This window comes from Heloderma suspectum, chromosome 5, assembly GCF_057233095.1.
Source record: "Heloderma suspectum isolate Gila_16-S chromosome 5, 16-S_ref, whole genome shotgun sequence".
NCBI lineage: Eukaryota > Metazoa > Chordata > Lepidosauria > Squamata > Helodermatidae > Heloderma > Heloderma suspectum.
In genome coordinates, this window is record NC_139462.1 from 166,858,303 (window position 1) to 166,877,049 (window position 18,747).

Here is an 18,747-nt window from a genome sequence, read left to right on the forward strand (position 1 = left end):
TAAATTAAAATACTTTTAATTTTGTCATGAATAAAATACTTAAAATGAAACAAAAGGAACACTAGAATACAAAAGGAACGTTGTTTCATTTCTGAGGAAATATTCACAGTAAGCCAGTCAAAATGCAGTTTATAAAATGCCATTTCTCACAGCAGGCAACAAAAAAACAGAAAAGGCAGACTTATCAGGTACAATATGTAACAGTTGCTGGCTTGAGGTACATTTTTTTCAGCATTTGCCAGCCATAGGTGGAGGAAGAGTACATTTTCCACCTTGAACGTTTGATGCAGGTATTAATTCAGATCCTCTTCCTAGGTGGTTTGAATACTCTCACTGTAAGGAGAGGAGTTAGCAAATGGCATAACATCCAGTAAATGTATCCTTTGACAGTGGCACTTTGGTTCCAAAGAGGTTGATTTCTCTCTTTGTTTAAAGAAACAAAAGGAAAATAAAAACGGGATGCTTTTAAGCACAGCATATCCTAACTTGTGGGGCCCCAGAATCTTAGCAGATGGATCACAGGCTGTAGGTGACTGGTATTAAGATGATGCAGTGCAGAGATTGCTGGGCTGCTTCCAACTTGGAAAAAGAACCATGAGATGAGCTTCAGAAGAGAGCACTCTAGTGGTCAGTACACTTTGTAAGGCCTTGAAAGCCATTAAGAAGCAGGCCCGTAACGATCACCAGTACAAAGTTCCATTTTGCATACATTTGCTATCTCTTCTCTTGGCCTGTAAATCTCCCCAGTTTGGTGTACACATCTTGCAGTGGCAAGACTCAAACAACAGTATCTTAAAAAAAAAACAAATGAGACAGGGGGAAGAAGAGATTAGAATCAACTTGCTACAAAGACATTCGACATCTGATTAAAAAGAAAGCTTTGTCAATGTTTTGGACATGAAAACTTGATGGCAATTTGGACCTCTTCCATCACATACTTGGAGGATGACTAGATCAGCTAAATATTAATCCTGTCTACACTGAAGCCTGTATGGTGATGAACTACCCTCCTCCATACAGATGTGATGGAAATATTAAATTCTGGATCGAAGCTATTCATTTTTTAATTTATATACAAAAAGATAAATATAGCTGAAACATAACACATAATGTGACAAATCTAGGCATGAGTGAAATAAAAACATCCCAATAAGTGTGTTCAAAGGATATGATTTTCAGCTGATAGGGTCTAAGGTCACCCACTAAATTATAGTATTAAGTAAAACTTGAATATTTAAGGGCACAGTGCTATGGGTTCTGCCCTTGTTGGACAGAAGCCTCTGATCTCAGGCTGGTGCCTGCAGGGCAGGAGGAGCGACAGAAGCGATTTGCGCCACTCTGTCCTCCTTTGTTGCTTTTTTCCTCTAGACAGACCTCTGAGACCATCTAGCGGAAACATGCTGGTGGGGCCAGGGGCGGCCATAGGATTCTTTGTCATCTGGCTTCCCCTTTCTCCTCCCCCACCCCCCCAACGCCCCCTTGCATGACCTCATAATGCAGGGGCTGTGGTTCTTTCCATGGTGGCTCCAAGGGGGAAGGGGGAGGGATCAGATTTTGGACTCCTTCTTCCAAGGTTGTAGCAGTGTCTATGGCCTTGGCAGGGTACTCTGGGAGCTCTCCAGGGACCCTAGGATTGCTCTCTCTAAAAAATGAATTTTTTCTCCATCTTCCCTGTGCTAACACACTGATTTATTTTTTTTAAAAAAATCCCTCTTTCATATGATTTCTGTAATGGTGAGCAGTAATTTCATGAAGTGGGTAGTATATAGAAATGAGAGATGACCATACGTGGAATGGAATGTTAAAAGAGTGGAGCTTATGCTAAGGGGCCAAGAATAAATATTTTCTCTTGCAGGGGAATCAATAGAGGAAGCTGAGGTGGAGTCAGTCAATGCTTAACAGTTTATGTGAGTTGGCTTGGCTCAAAAGTTTTACTGAACTAGTCCTTGAACCTTGCAGCCACCACAAGTATGGAGCATCTAATTCACTCCAGTTCTGTAGTACAATATAGCATCTTAAGCTGCAAGAGCCTGTAGAGCAGGAGTGGATTCACTCAATGTTTTACTAGAATGCTGAGATCCACCAATCAGAGTCTGGTGAAAAAGACATACAGTTAGAATTAAAGAATTCTGTGTCCAGGAGTCTGAGTGCCAGGATGGACTGATGTTCACTGTCCTTTCACCCGAAAATCCACTCCAGGTTATCCTTTCTTCCTTTCAGCAGTATACTTTAGGGTGTGTGTTATTTTATTGCTGGTGTTGTTAACCAATCAGGAATCAGGAATCCTTATTGATCTAGTGATCACCCAGAAATCCACCAACAGATCCAAATCTACCTTCTGCCTACCCCTGCTGTAGAGCAAACAAGGTCATGTTTCTCATGGCCAAGACCATCTGTGGCTTTGATGCCACTACCAGGCTAAGAGTATAGGGGGAGGGCAGCCTGATTGGTGGAAGGGCCTTGTCTTGCTCTTCCAAGGAGCTTTCCCTTATTATCCAGTCCTCGTCCCCAGCAGCTTTTATGTTTGCTTTGGTTAGAGATTAGCCAAGGTACTTCTACCCTCACTGAATCTGACTAGAAGTTAAGCCATTTTCACTTGCATGTCATATTCCAAACTTGATGATAAACAACACATTATGGTGTCTAAACAAATAGCATAATGCACCCAATTCTGCTTATGCGCTGCCAGTTGGTCATCCCATGTTTAGATAATGCAAGTAAAACTGTGTGCTATAGACCCGGTTGGTGCAATGTAGCTGATTGGATACTTACCTGTTGACTGAGTGACACAAGAGACTTTGTAGGATAGCCATATACTTAAGATGCATAGAAACGTAGCTAAAAAGCCAAAGGTCTGTTTAAAAAGAAACAACAGCAAAAGCTGTACATTAATTGTTTTCAGCTTTCATATGTTTTATGCTATACCTTGGGGTTTTAATTTTTGTGAACTGCCCAGACAGCTTCGGATATTGGGTGGTATAGAAATGAAATAAATAAATAAATCATCTAGCACAGAGAATCCTACATACATACCCATATTTAAAATGCATCCACCACCAAGGATTATATTAACTTGCCTGTATCAAACTGCCATAAAACCTGCTCAGTACAAATTAAGCTCCCAGTTTAACCAAACCATTTTATGAACACTCCATACATTGGACTAATTTATTCCAGGCCACCAGCTAATTATTATGGAGATAAAAGAGTGTTCATAAGTAGTTATGATCCAGAAGCTTTGAAATCTTTGTGACTCCAATGACACTATGCTGCAGCCATCTAGTGTGGAATCTACACTAGCAGACAGCAGAGACAAGAGTTTTGGAAAACCTCATTATCATTTAAAATAGGCCAAATGTATAGCTCTTGTGATCATGGAAAAAATGTTTGGCAATGCAAGGACCATGGATATGATCCACTGGGAATGTCTTGTGCAGATCCCATTTAAATTAATATGATAAAAGACTTTCTTGTCTCACCAGCATGAGGCTGGAATCATTTGTGTGATGAGTTAATCAGTTGGGAAAAGAGATGGAGGGTGTGTGTGGTTCTGTTATAGAAGGGGGGAAAACAAAGCTGTCGATGGCTAGAAAAGGCCAAGAGGCTTTGAGACAGGCTTGTGAAGTAGCTGAGCTCTGGGGTCATGAAGTAGCCAAGTTTAGTGCCTGCTAAAAGATATTAGCAGAGAAAATTAAATAGGAGCGCAATGGAGCAAATTCACTGTACAATACTGGAGGAGCATGGAGACAATGATGGGAGAAGGCAAGCATCAAGACTTGTCTTGGGGTTGGCTGCAGATTTAGGTGTATGTAACTGGGCTAGCAGGAGGAAGCTTCTCCGCCCCCTCTCTCTCCCCACAGCAGCCCCTCCAGCCCTTGAAAATGCTACACAGAGGGTCAATGGGCCCTGCAGAATGGGTGAAGTATGGTGTGCATGGGGGGGGGGGAAGCAGGATCCCTGAAAATCAGGCAGACACACCTTCCATGAATGGAGCCTTTCCATCCATAGAAAACAGTTCCTCGATCCAAACTCTGGCCAACTACACAACAGCTTATAACTTTGAATAAATGCAAGATTTTGTGTAATCCCACCCCCCACAACACACACACAGATGCCCCAAGCAGGATAGGGATACTTGTGATATGGACTACATCTTCTTATTGCACACATATTAGAAGCAGATTATGTGGATCCAGCCTAAGACCTAACTGCATAAAAACTTTGGCAAGCAAAAAATGTGAAAGGGTGAAAAACTCACTGCTCCAGCCGCAAGTCCTGTTAAGTTCGAGCTTTTTGCTGCTGCCACAATAGATGCAATGAGAAGCAGGATGGAACCTATTAGGTAATGTAGAAACTCCTGAAAATAAACAAGCACAACCCAGTTTAGAAGAGAACTTTATCAAAGTGACATTTCAGTGTGACTCATCTAAAGCAGCCCCAGTGCCAGCCAATGAGTTCTCGTGCTTTAAACAAAATGTGAAAAAAGAACCCGGGACTATTCATTCTTTCTGGCCTAGATAACACTTCCTGGTGAAAGGCAGTATCAAACATGCAGCTCTGGTAAAACTGGTAAGGCTGTGACTTACTCCTCCCTCCCAACAAGTCCTTTTTGAGATTATGCACAGAGACCAACTTTGGATTCCTGAATATCAGATGTGTAGTCCATACTGGTCCCCAGCAAAACCCCATGGGCAACAGGGCCACGCTGAGACAGGTCCAAGTTATACACTCAATATGGCTGGCTTTCCTGGGCATATGAAGCTGCCTTATAATGGGCCAGAGGCAAAGTAACTGCCTTTTCCTGGGACATTTTCTGCACCCCCTGTTGATAACTCCCACTTCAGCATCCAACCAGTAGCTCACGAAGCTGCCATCTGAACATGCCCCAATTCATTCTAATTGCTATTTCACCCCAGTTTCAAGGGCAGGCCAAGAATGCCCAGAGCACTGGTGATGAGTGAATGCATGGGAGAACAATGCATTTATAGGACCACAACAGCTGAGACCATAAGATGCAAAGAGGAACTGTACCACATGCCAACTCCTGGAAGCCTTGCATCACTGGTGGGGAACACGTGGCCCTCCAGATGTTGTTGGACTGCAACTCCCATCAGCTCTAGCCAGCAGTGAAAGATGATAGGAGTTGGAGTCCACCAACACCTGGAGGGCCACACGTTTTCCATCCCTGCCCTACATAAAGGTCCTTTCTGATTACTGAGCCTTCAACACAGAAATATAAGAGCTAGAAATGTACTTCTGTATTACCCTCATATGCTAATGGGATTGCTGTGGTCCTCTGCAGCTATTTGAAATATCTGTAATCCCTTTTTTTAAGGAAACATGAGCTATTTCATATTCCATGTACTCAACAATTATGGGGTCAGTTGTCCTGTGGTGTTTCATCTCTCCCCCCACTTTTCTTTTAAAATTAAGTTTGGTTTACTAAGCTATGAAGGGGTCCGATATACCCTACTGAAATGAATGGGAAAGTGAAACTATCAAACAACTGAGCTAAGTGGGGTCCATTCTATTCTCAACAGTTTCTTAAAATAGGGTAGAGGAAGCCTTAGCATTATCCCCGTATTATAAAGTCAATTTTTACGAGATTATATCTGTTTAAGATCACTGGACTAGATTTGTTCTAGTTTTGTAAAAAAAAAAAAAAAAAAAAAACTCTATACATTACCATAAGTACACCCACCCCAACACCCCAAATACAGAGGACTGTAGGAGTGCATTAGATGGGATTACAATATAATAAATAAATAAATAAATGCAAGAGAGCTGAACCATAGATAGAAATTACACATGGTAGAGTCTCAAGGGATCATACCCCTAGAAGGCAGACAGAAAATGACATGTTTGTATGTTCTTGTGGAAAGCTAGCATGTCAGGGTTGTCGGATGGGTCCAAAACTTCCCCAACATGCAAATTCTCCGTATGCAAAGATGTGTATTAATGTTAACAAGCATTTTACTGTCATCTTCCACTTCCTTTCTGAAGTGGTATACTGGCTGCAGGAGATCTGTATTATCTGTGTTTCTGAAAGTAAGATCTGCCCTAAGTAGCCTGGGAATTTACAGTACCACTAACCACTGAAAAAAATGCAACAGGGAAATCACAATATTATAAATACTTCTCCCTTTCTGGAACCCCTCTGTAACTTTGGATGAGTGGTTGTTTCTCCCCCGGATACTAGGGAAATTGCATCAAGAGTTCGTACTGCTATCTTATACATTTCGTTGCCCGATTGTGTTTTGAAGATCCTAGCACAAATGCACTTTTTGTCTGCCCTTTCACAAGTGAGAGGGGCTGCATCATTTTGTCACTGAACAATAAATGACAGAGATATGACGTGGGCTCACCTTCCCAGTAGATGCTGTGGAGTAATAGCAGTACAGACAATTGGACTAAATCAGGAAGTAAATTGCATCAAGCATCTATGCAGTTGTCTTCAACAACATGTACAAACTGGTACCTTAATTGGATCACAGTGGCAACTGAGCAGCAAAGCCAACACACATACATTCCCTCCAAACAGCTTGCTGAGAATGTAAATTGCCGAGTCCTTCGCATGTCAGATCCCTAAGATAGTCTGGATTCATGGGAATCCTGCCATTTCAAAAGTTGGAAGTAAGGGAGGAACCCAGAATTTCCTCTTTACACATTGGGCGAGTTATCACAACACAACAACACACACTGGTGAATAAGCCATGTGATGTGGGTTGTCCACGGGACTACCCACGATAAGCCCGACAGACAATCAGGCTTACTATGGATTGTTCTCCTCTTTCTTCCCCCTCAGTCCTCAAGCTGGCTCCAGCATGTATCCCCGGGGACATGGGGGCAGAATCCATCTTGTCTGCCGCCAAGTCCCCCTCCCCTCCCTGCTCCAATCATGACCCCAGTTGCATTCAGACCTTTTCCCCCCCTTTATTTTTGTGCCCTGACATTTGCAGTAAGAGGGGAGCTCCAAAAATGAGGTAGACCCTGGATCACCCTTAAAACAACTTGGGGGAAACTTGGGGAGGGGTGGAATGGAAGAGGGACCCCCCAAAATTTACAAAGACATTTGCGCACATTCCTGGGTCTGAAAAAATAAAATAAATTTTGGGCCCATTTTGCACAGATGTAGGGGCTCAATTTTTTTAAAGGGTTGCTGAACAAGCGACAGCCCTTTCAAAGTGCCACCTGGGCACTGGTGGAGGGGCTGTCACTGCAGCACAGGCGAGATTGTTCAGCAAGTGTAGGAGGGGTTTCTGCCGCTCTTGCTGAGTGGCTTGCTCACCAGTGCCCAGAACCCACAATGGGTTGGTAGTGCCAGGTTTGCATGGCATGCCAACCCATCATGGGTACAACAACCCCTAAAACAAGCCACGGGTTGTTAGAGTGGCTTGTTGCCCATGCATAGGCCACCCTGTGGCGATCAGTCTGCGTTTGCATGACAACAACCCAATGCGGCTTGAGTTGTGCGATCCCAGTTGGCAGTGGATTACTTTAGTTTCATTTTCTGTACATTTCAACTTTGCACAGAAAATATGACACGCTATTGCCACATCTTATGGTCTTTTGGCCTCACTGTTTACTTTGTTTTTAGTGTGTTAATTCTTTACAAGTGCTACAGGGCAATTCATTATGAGAATCTACCCCTCTAGAAATGGACAAAAGTGATTTTAGTTATGAGGAGGAACTTACTGCAAGTGGCCAATTGATGCATGTCAGCATTCGGTAAACTCTGAAGATGTAGACAATGTAGAAGATAAGAATCATGACGAAGTCATACATAGAGACAATTTCAAAGTAGGTGTATGTGCTGTGGTCTGTCCACCATGAGGATCTTATGCAGATGAATCCAATCAGCAAGAATAACTGAAAAGCAATAGTCAAAGAAAGGGTTGTTCAGGGAATGCAAGAAAAACCAAGTTCCAAGAGCAGTAAAATGCTCAAAATGAAAACAGGAATTTTTGAAAAGTCAAACACATAAAAACAATTCCAGCTGAAGTAAGATCATGAAACTCAAGAGTTTTGGGGGAAATGCATTGGCACCATCCTAAGCAAATTTACAGCATGTAAGTCCCTCTGAAATCAGTAGGTAAAAGTGTGAGCACAGTTAGATTCGGGCTGCCAAGAGTGGGGGTGTTGTTTAATGATGGAAGAAACTGCAAAAGTTTTTCTAAGTGAAGGTTTGTGTCATCAGCAAGCACATCTCACAGCTCAGGGATTGTATCCTACCCCTATGTCTCATTCTGGACTACAAAAGGAGAAGCATACATTAAAAGCAATTTACAAATATGTTGCACCTATGAAATATTAGAGACAAGAAAAATGTAACTTTTTAAATGAGAAAAGATAATATACAAATCACCAAGTATACACAAAAGCATCAGCAAACATTGGTACAAAGCCATTGTACCACAAATTGATAGCCTACTAATGGTTCTTAAACTTTTTATGAAGAAGACCAAATGATGGTCTTACCTCTATGCCATTTGTCATACATAGGACCACTTTAGATACACTGGTGCAAATTACTATCCATTGCATTGCAGCAGCATTGCAGCAGCTGAGTGGGTTTATGTTGGGGAAAGATACTTAAAATTGCACATTTTTTGGACATGAGTAAGATTCATATGCCAGGATTCTGATGTCATGTCAAGAGAGGGGAAGCAGAGGCATCTGTGATCTTTTTTTGGTATCTGCTGTTTTTACAAAGTAGCAGGCAAATTCCTATCTTCAGTTGTGTAAGGCTGGGGAAATGGTAACCGAATCATGACATCACCAAGTTATTTATCAAGAAATTCAAAGCCAGTGGCTGTGTTTGGATACAACCAGAAGCTATAGCTTGTTATTATGGGAATGAGCTTATGAAAACCTCAGGTTCATGCATTCCTGCCAGAGAACAGAAGCTTTTGCTTACTGATTTGCCAATGGATATGAACCTGGAAAAACTGCAGTTAGTCCTAAGTATGGTTTACTGAAACAAGCCAACTTCAAACCTTAGTTCATGAAGCTGGCTTGTTTTGATAAATCATAGTTAAGATTAACTACAGTTTAGGGTTTGGACCGAACACCTAATTAACCACAGGTAGCTTCCATTCTTCTCCTTGTGGCTATGCCAGAGGAAGAGAAGGGAGGGGGAAGCATATGAGCCTGAGGCTCACCTAAGCTCATTCCCATAACAATAAACCACAGCTTATCATTATGAATGGAGGAAGGGAAAATGACTGTTTCCAGAAGAGATAAGAAACATGCTTACTTTGCAAATTTCCTTATGATAATGGCCCGTTGGAAGAACAAATTTTGCAGCTATTAATATTCTAATAAAACCAAGCAGTTTGCTGTTCTACTACTTTACACTCACTTAATGTATCATTACCAGTGATTAGGAATTGTAGATGCAAACCATCAAGGTAAATTACTACATTTTCTCCTCTGTATTAGAAATAGTGTTGTTAGAGTACCTGCCAAGGATCTGTGTTATAGGAGCTTTTGAACAAGCAAGGGACAAATAACTAAAACAAATTAAAGATTTATTCAGGAAAATGAACAACAAAACACACTAAAGGGAAAGATAAAATTATGCACTAGTACTGTCACAAAGGACCTAACAAGACTTTACAACAGTGGTGGGCAACTTGTGGCCCTCCAGATGTTGTTGGAGTACAACTCCCATCAGCCCCATCCAGCACACATCATGGTGAGGGAGTATGGGACTTGCGGTCCAACAACATCTGGAGGGCCACAAGTTGCCTAACACTGCTTTACAGGGAACACATCACTGCTGCTGAACCACATCTTCCTGATTATAGTTAATGAAAGTAATGTGTGATGTGACATCATCTTGTTCAGTATCTCCACATCCTGCTTCATTTTACTGGCTGCTGCTGCTGGCAAATGAACATGATGATACATTGTGCCATCTAGTAGAAGGACAGCACTAGGGATTTACATGGGGGAGGTGTGGGTTGGAAGCAGTCACACATCCTTGTAACACACACCCTCAATTAGTCAAATCATTGTCCTGTGTGCGGACTTGCAGGGTGCCAAAATTGGTGTAGGGAAAGGGTACCTGGTGATTGGGGGTGAGTGGGAACCCTTGAGGTTTGCAGAAAAGTATTTTATTTTTATTGTAAAGTTTGAAATGGGCAACATCATCAGGCTATGCATATGCAATTGGATGATTCAGGTAAGTAAGGACAATAGCAGTTTATGGCTGTGTACAGGCGCAAGGGGAGGAAATAAAGCAGGAGGAGGAGAGGGATACTGAATAGAACATGAGTGAAGCAAATATTCTTCTCAGCTTCAATATATGTCAAGGAGGGGAACAAAAGGCAGATTGGAGTGAGTGCTCAGCCAACCCAGGTACTACAGTCCATCAGAGTCAAACTGTCCTTTTGATAACATGATTTGAAGATTTGCAGTTCTTTTTTTCTTTTTTTTAAAGGGAAAATAATATTTCCAGAAAATGTTGAGTCTGCATGCCTACATTTCTCAACATGCACAGGAAGAATGGGAAACTTGAAAACTTGACAAATGATAGCAGGAAACTTTGGGAAAGTGGCAGTTGGTTTGACAGGTGCATAAATTTGTGTGGGAGGGAAATAAAGCTAATTATTTAGATTTTTATAAAAGAAAATAATGGTTATAGACTGAAGCAGGGACACATTTCTCAGACTGTGAGCAAAATATTGAAAGATTTATATACAATTCACCTCCTACAGCCGCATTAAGGAGGAGGGAAAAAACATCAGGAGACTGATCACCTGTCTCAGTGTCTTGTCTGGTTTGGCCTCAAATCAGGGTATTATAAGGAAAAAACTCTGGTGATAGATCATGGGGAAGAAGGGGGAAAAATTCCATCAGAGAAAGATAAATGTTTCAAAATGGTAAAAAGAAAAAAACATACACAAGAAGATGGGAACATTTCACATCTAAGGAGGAAAAAATAAGCCACTTGCTAACATAAAACCACAGACAAGGTTAGAAGAGTAACATAACACCACCATTCCATTTATCAGATTCGAGTAAAAGGTCACAAAGTAGCAAGCAAGCTTATGAGCTCCCCATAATTCTTCAGGATGGAAGTTATGCAAACCCCCCAAACAACACAATACAAAAACCAGGAAGGGGAACAAACAGAGAAAAAAAATGTTGCTGGACATGATGAAAACTCAAGTCTGCAGTTTGTACAAGTCTTAAGAATAGATTAGAAGTCAGGCTATGTAGACATAGGCTGCAATCCTATACACACTAACCTGGAAGTAAGTCCCATTGAACTTAATGAGAGACATATATAGGATTGAACTGGTAATTAAGTGGGCCACACCAAGTGTGATGAGATTTCAGTTTGAGCCAAGGGCTACTGGGACAAAGGAGCTCTCTCTCTGAAAATATAAATGCCAGCAACGCTTTGAAAATATAAATGCCAGCAATGATTCAGATCTGTCTCTAGCCCTACTGCAAACACAGAAAGGGGGGTGGGAATTGTTGACAGCAGTACAAATGTTCCAAAAAAAGAAACTTCTCTTCCACTGAGTACATTCTATTGGATTTCTAAAAAAAGTGTTGTAAACAAAAAATAGGAGAGATATATCACAAAAATCCTGCAAGGTATGGGTGGGGAGGAAATATTGACAGCAGTACCTCTGTTCCATTAACATGTGTGCACGCGCGCACACATGCAGAGGATAAAATAATGTCAGTGTGAAATTGTATAACTAAGAAATTGGTCAAAAATGAGATTTTATTTTATTTTTTTTTAAGCACAAGAAGGTGTCCACAAACCCCTCCCACTAGAAGCTGAGAACATACAGGAAAGGTATTGGTAAGGAACTTCAAGTAAAGTTCAGTCACCAAGCATTAATAATAGTAAGGGCAAAATGAAACAGATGTATGGGGAGGGGAGGAATCCAAGGGGAAAAGATTCATGAATGTTTCTAAAACAGACTAGAGAAATGTTTGCAAGTATGTCAAAGAAAAGTAAACATCACAAAACATAGAGAAAAAGTTATAATAACATCAGCAAGACATAACTATATAGACATTTTGAAGGAAACTCTGCACTGAGGGTAATTAACAGAGCAATTCTTTACATGTCTACTCAAAAGTAAGCCTCACTGAGTTCAATGGGACTTACTCCCAGGTCAGTGTTTATAGCATTGTAGTTTAAGGAAATCTACAGCGCAAACCTATACCTACGTACCTACTCAGATGTTCAGTGGGGCTTACTCCCAGGTATGTGAGTCTAAGGTCACAATCCTATGCATGTTTAGACAGAAGAAAGCTGGCTGGGGTATGCTGGGAATTGTAGGACTTTCTTCTGTCTAAACATGCATAGGATTGTATCCTAAGAAAGCTAATAAAGGTAATTCCCAACTGTGGATATTCCCCCCTCATGGACCAGCATGGCTCTCTTTGTTTTTTTTAAGATAGATAAGATACACACCGAAGTATTAAAAGGTGAGGAAATACCAAAATCAAGGCAGAGATATGTCCAAATTGTACGCAGGAAAAACACTATATAAAAAAATCCAAAGTTATTGCGGAAAAGACAAGAAAGAAAAACAAGCTGAACAAATGCATGTTCACCTAGCAGAAATAAGAAAAATATAGAAAACTGCATTGTGACAAAGATTGAGAATGTAGAACATGCCCTTTACATGTTAAAAAACCGAGAACACTTCAGAATGCTGAACACATCGGACATTATATATGCAGTTCGATACATTTCTGTCAATATTGTTCAGCCAAACACTCTAGGAGTCACTTATATGATGTGCTGCCACAATGGAAGGATTATTATCCTATCCCATTGCTGAAGTGTCTAAGACTAATATGTGAACACCTTCCTAGATGGCATTCACCAATCTAACAGTGTATGTTCTTTTGTTTGCGAATTTTAAAACTCAACCAGAACACAAAGTATATTGTCTCTGAATGTAGGCAACAGTCTTGAACACAATATAAATAAAAGCAACATTTAAAATCCAAATAATGTTGTGCTAAATTTTAAAAGGGGGTGGAAGCAAAGGAAACAATAGGACCAAAATAGTGAAACTGCAGAACTTTGTAGAATTCTCTACTGATGATTACTCTACACAAGATCAATAGCATACCTGGTGCTTCAACAAGTAAAAACAAATGAGAAATATGTAACTTCCTGGAGGAGTGTACATATTTTAAAGTATGCATTTTCACAAATCCACAATAATAAAATAATTTATATAAGGGGAAATTTTCTTTAAAAGACATTTACAGTGCAATCCTATACATCTGCTCATAAGTAAATCCTACTGAGTTCAATAGGATTTACTCCTAGGTAAGTGTGTATAGGATTGCTGTGTTGAGGTCTGATGAAGAGTTCTGTGCAATTCAAAACTCCCATTCATCAAAACTTCAGCCAGGTAAAATATGTCACTTTATATGATATTAGAGACCAGTAAGCAGGAAGTTCTCTTCAGTATAAAGTGCATTAACTCATGTTTTAAAATTTCAAAATCCTCCAAATTTAGTGAAGTTTAGCCTTATTTATAAAAGAGATTCTTTTATATTCTTTCACAATGATCCAATAATCCCTTGTATGGATGTGGCTCCAGTGCACAGACAGAGATTCCAGGCCTGTAAGGATTACCATTCACTTCAGTGGTAGCGCTTTATGCAAAAAGGAAAGCATGAGCAAAGCTGCCTTCACCACTGAAGTTAATATGGAAGCTTAGACGCTCCCAGAACACATCACAGAGTCCACCAGTTCGCAATCAAGATGCAGTTTTTGAAAAGTTGTAACATCTTTACATAGCAGTATGAACGTGCAAGGTAAGAGCCTCTGCAAAATAGGCGGTAACTTGATACCTATGCATTTGAGCAGAACACCATTTTTAAACCTCCAAATATCACAGTTACCAAATGCAACAGTTTCTCTAGCTTGCACATTGTTTTTTCTTTTTGAGAAACTAGTTAATAGCAAAACACCTCAATTTCCAGGCTGCTTCTGAACAGGAAACATACTTTTGAGACTTCCTGTTTAACCCATATGAATCCAGTAACTATTGTAGACGATCACCAGTGATTTTACAATGTTGTGCAAATTATTGAAAATGTTGTAATATATAGATCCCTTCTCTTTAAAACCCCTACTGAATTATTTTCTTGTTTTGAGCACTATGATGAAAAAATAAAAAACAGCATCAATTGTGACTCCTCATCTGGGAAAGCGTTACAGCAAAAAGAAAAAGTTCTCTTTCTGGTGCCTGATGATTTTTTAACACAGAGGCTTTCAAACATTGTTAAAACAAGCCTCCCCAATTTAAAATAAAATGAATGGTTGCAACTTCACCATGTGCAAGACAAAGACAAAACAAAGGTAAAGTGTTGGATCCAAAGGTTCTCTTCAGCTAGTGAGAAACACTCTTCCATTCAAGGAAGAGGAGATTTCTTACTTAATGGAAGAGTACTTGTACACACACACATGCATGCCAAGACCTTTTAATGAGGAACTAGTGCAGCCTTCCCCAACCTGGTACCCTCCAGATGTGTTGAACTACAGCTCCCATCATCCACAGCCCAAATAGCTAAGGATGATGGCTGACATCCCCTGCCGGAGCACCCACATAATTGACAGACTTTCCTTCCTCTAGCCAGCAATCATGAGAAAAATAATCAAGCAGGGGGTGGATACTTCTTTCTGGCGACAGGGCTCTTCATGCTAGCGGTTTAAATGCCAACACTTCTTTACAAGATTGTTTCCATTTCTACTTAAAAGCTAAAGGCTGTATTTCAGCTGGCTGAAGAACAGCCTTTGTTAAAGTTCAACAGCCTGGTTCCTACATCACAACAACTCAGGATGTTGTTGAAAATGCAGTGAAAGTGAGCAAGTGTGCTGGTTCCCGCCATGACTGCTCCCACCGTAGATACCTGCGTTGTTAACTATGATGTGCAAATCAGGAATTCAGGGTTGTTGGGGAAGAAACACTGGTTCCAATCAACAACCTAGAAATTCCAGTTTGCACATCACAGTTAACAATCCAGGGACACAGTCTACCTGCATTGTTTTGCTCCTCCCCGTTGCAGCGGGAGCAATGAGGCACCGTGAACCAGACTCTCAGCTGGCTCCCGCTTCATTCACAACTCAGGTTTCTTTAAACCGTGGGTTATTTGTGACATGTGAACCAGGTGTTGCAAGTTAGCTTACTCCCAGGTAACTATGCATAGGATTTCAGTCATGCTGACCTAATAAGCTAGTATGAGAGTCAATGTGTTATAATAGTTAAGAGTGTTGGACTGGACCTCAGGAGATCCAGGTTCTAGTCCCCACTTCGCCATGCAGCTCACTGGGTGACTTTGGGCCAGTCACTGACTCTCAGCCTAACCTACCTCACAGGGTTGTTGGGAGGATAAAATCGAGAGGAGGAGAACCAGGTAAGTTGACTCGGGTTCCTTGCAAGAGGAAAAAAGGTGAGATATAAATGTAATAAATAATAATAAAATAATAAGTGGGGTGTTATGCTATGTATTGCTACTCTGTGTGTGTGACACACACGCACACATGTCTACGCACACTATCACGTTGCACTCCTGCACTTCAAAAGTTGCCATTACGCCACAGTTTAGGAGGTGCGGCTGAAGGCGTGCGAGAAGGCTGCTTCTCTTCAGACTCCCACCGCCTTGCTTCACTCTCGAACCAGGGGGAGGCTGCCTCCGGCTATTCAGTCGGTGCGGTGAGGGAAAGGCGCTCTGTATACGCTCGGAGCCATTCTCCTCCTCAGCACGACTTCACGCGTTCGACTCGGCGAGCTTTGGCGCCAACGGGTTCCTAGCAGGAGAGCGCTTGCGGCGGTCATACCTGCGCACCGCTTGCCCGCCGCCACCACCGAGAGGGCGGGCGGCGCCAAAGGGAGTCGGCTCGCGAGCGCAAACTCTCGCTGCCCTCGCCGGGAGAACACGCAGCGAGCCAAGGAGCCAGTGGGCGAAGCTGGAGGGAAGGAGGGGCTTGGTGCCGCCGCCTGGGCCGAGGCCGCCACGCGCCTCCCTGGGACCCCTCCTGCCCCGCCTCGCCCTTACCATTTGGGCCACCTTCAGCATGGCTGAGCAGGAGCCCGCGTAGCCTCTGTCCAGCCGCACGGAGTCCGGCCCAGAGGGCGGCGAGAGCGAAGAGCTCGAGGCTGCCCCGCTGCTGGCGTCGGTGCGGATCACCCGCACCCCGTGAGACATGTCGCGCCTCTACCCGAGGAAGAGACGCGGGGCCGCCCTTGTTCTCTTCTCTTCCTCGCTTTTCGCCTGCGGTTTTCCTCCTCCTGAGGCTCGGTGCCGCTGTGGCTTAGTAGCTCCGGAGGCGGAACAGGGCGGGGCCGGACGATGCCTGGCCGCGGTGCCTCTCTGCCCCGCTGGAGAGGGAGGCGAGAAGGCCCCGACGCCCCCGACTCTTTTCCAGGTAGCCGGGTGCAAATGGACGGCGTGTCCAAAAGAAGCGGTGCCCGCCTGAGGAAGAGGCTGTTTCCTGAGGGAGGGAAGCGCTTCGGCAGGACAGAGTTTGGGGGCTCTGCTGGCGGGGGCGGGGGCGGGGGGGGGAATGGTAAAACAGGAAGGAGGGGGAGGCGGAGGGAAAAAAAGATTTGCCTTAGAAAAAACGAGAACTTGAGGACCGGGGGATGGGGAGAGTTTCAGCAGAAGGTCATGACGCTTGACGGCCTGTGGTGAAAGTTTCTTTCCATAACTCGTCCGAACCATTATTTTCCATTTCCTCTATGAAACTAACCCAAGAACTTTTCTCCCCACCCCAGTCTAACTCGAGCCCCATTAATTTCAGTGGGTCTAAGGTTAAGTAGGACTAACATTAGATACAACCCAATACTCAGTAGATTTTGGAGAGGAATCTTTCAGATTTGTATCCTCCTTTTCCGAAGCTACTCGCTCTCATTCTAATACTGGTTGAAAGGAGTTTCAATTAAGGAGTTTCCCTCGCCGTGTTACCAGCCAAGTTCCAAAATGTTAAGATCTGGACTTAAAAAAAAAAAAAAGCTCTTAAGAAATAATTGCATTAACCTTATCTACTGAAATTCTTCACTGTCTATACAAAATGGTAACGGGGAGGTTTCAGAACTAAAAAATAAAATAAAAATCTCTACATTTATCTCCTGTTAAATACAAACAGGATAGACCAGCTTGTTAAACCTTTTACCTAAGCAAGGTACTGTAATGGGTAATGTTGGAGGGCCCTTGGGCAAGGCACCCTCAATGTCAGACTGACTGATCTGTAGTTCCCAGGTTCCTCCTCTTTGTCCTTTTTGCAAAGACGGGCATGATAAAGGACAAAGAAGGCAGGGACCTAACAGAAGCAGATGAGATTAAGAAGAGGTGGCAAGAATACACAGAAGAACTATACAGGAAAGATCTGAATGTCCCTGATAGCCATGATAGTGCGGTCACTGAACTTGAGCCGGACATCCTCGAGAGTGAAGTCAAGTGGGCCTTAGGAAGCATTAGTAACAACAAAGCTAGCGGAGATGACAGTATTCCAGCCGAGCTATTTAAAATCCTAAAAGATGATGCTGTTAAAGTGCTGCATTCAATATGCCAACAAATCTGGAACACTCAACAGTGGCCACAAGACTGGAAAAGGTCAGTTTACATTCCAATTCCAAAGAAGGGCAACGCCAAAGAGTGTTCAAACTACCGCACAATTGCGCTCATTTCACATGCCAGCAAGGTGATGCTCAAAATCCTACAAGCTAGGCTTCAGCAGTATGCGAACCGAGAACTACCGGAAGTACAAGCTGGGTTTAGAAGAGGCAGAGGAACTAGAGATCAAATCGCCAACATTCGCTGCATCATGGAGAAAGCAAGAGAATTCCAGAAAAACGTCTATTTCTGCTTCATTGACTATGCTAAAGCCTTTGATTGTGTGGATCACAACAAATTGTGGCAAATTCTGAAAGTGATGGGAGTACCAGACCACCTTACCTGTCTCCTGAGAAACCTGTACGAGGGTCAAGAAGCAACAGTAAGAACCAGACATGGAACAACCAATTGGTTCAAAATTGGGAAAGGAGTACGACAAGGCTGCATATTGTCACCCTGCTTATTTAACTTATATGCAGAGTACATCATGAGAAATGCCGGGTTGGATGAATCAGAGGTCGGAATTAAGATTGCTGGGAGAATTATCAACAACCTCCGATATGCAGACGATACCACCCTAATGGCAGAAAGCGAAGAGGATCTAAAGAGCCTCTTGTTGAGGGTGAAAGAGGAGAGTGCAAAAGCTGGTTTGAAACTCAACATTAAAAAAACGAAGATCATGGCATCTGGCCCCATCACTTCCTGGCATATAGAAGGGGAAGAAATGGCAGCAGTGACAGATTTTACTTTCTTGGGCTCCAAGATCACCGCAGACGGTGACTGTAGCCATGAAATTAAAAGACGCTTGCTCCTTGGGAGGAAAGCTATGGCCAACCTAGACAGCATAGTAAGAAGCAGAGACATCACCTTGCCGACAAAGGTCCGTCTAATCAAAGCTATGGTTTTCCCAGTAGTAATGTATGGCTGTGAGAGCTGGACTATAAGGAAGGCTGAGCGCCGAAGAATTGATGCTTTCGAACTGTGGTGCTGGAGAAGACTCTTACGAGTCCCCTGGACTGCAAGGAGGTCAAATCAGTCAATCCTAAAGGAAATCAACCCTGAGTGCTCATTGGAAGGACAGATAATGAAGCTGAAGCTCCAATATTTTGGCCACCTAATGCGAAGAGAAAACTC

At 42.6% G+C, this 18,747-nt stretch overlaps 2 protein-coding genes across 6 annotated transcripts in view; one reads left to right on the plus strand and one right to left on the minus strand.

The window, feature by feature from the left end:
* On the minus strand, window positions 1-16,274 carry CMTM7 (CKLF like MARVEL transmembrane domain containing 7). 2 transcript variants are annotated; one of them, XM_084858258.1, is made up of 6 exons: window positions 16,057-16,274; window positions 15,370-15,432; window positions 7,696-7,869; window positions 4,259-4,357; window positions 2,773-2,854; window positions 1-791 (listed from the first exon to the last, which is right to left on the minus strand). In XM_084858258.1, the coding sequence occupies exons 1-6, from the start codon at window positions 16,204-16,206 to the stop codon at window positions 778-780; spliced, it is 582 nt and encodes a 193-aa protein (XP_084714384.1). In that variant the 5' UTR covers window positions 16,207-16,274; the 3' UTR covers window positions 1-777. The 2 variants fall into 2 exon arrangements, with proteins under 2 accessions (XP_084714384.1, XP_084714386.1); XM_084858260.1 differs by lacking the exon at window positions 15,370-15,432.
* The window catches only part of LOC146344805 (uncharacterized), a 15,069-nt gene continuing 12,270 nt past the window's right edge, over window positions 15,949-18,747 (plus strand). For 3 of the 4 annotated variants that reach the window (XM_084858261.1, XM_084858262.1, XM_084858263.1), the window contains exon 1: window positions 15,949-16,426. In XM_084858261.1, the coding sequence (XP_084714387.1) occupies window positions 16,205-16,426 (222 nt within the window). In that variant the 5' untranslated portion in view covers window positions 15,949-16,204. The remainder of the gene's footprint in view (window positions 16,427-18,747) is intronic. The other variant, XR_014792319.1, reaches the window with a different exon arrangement.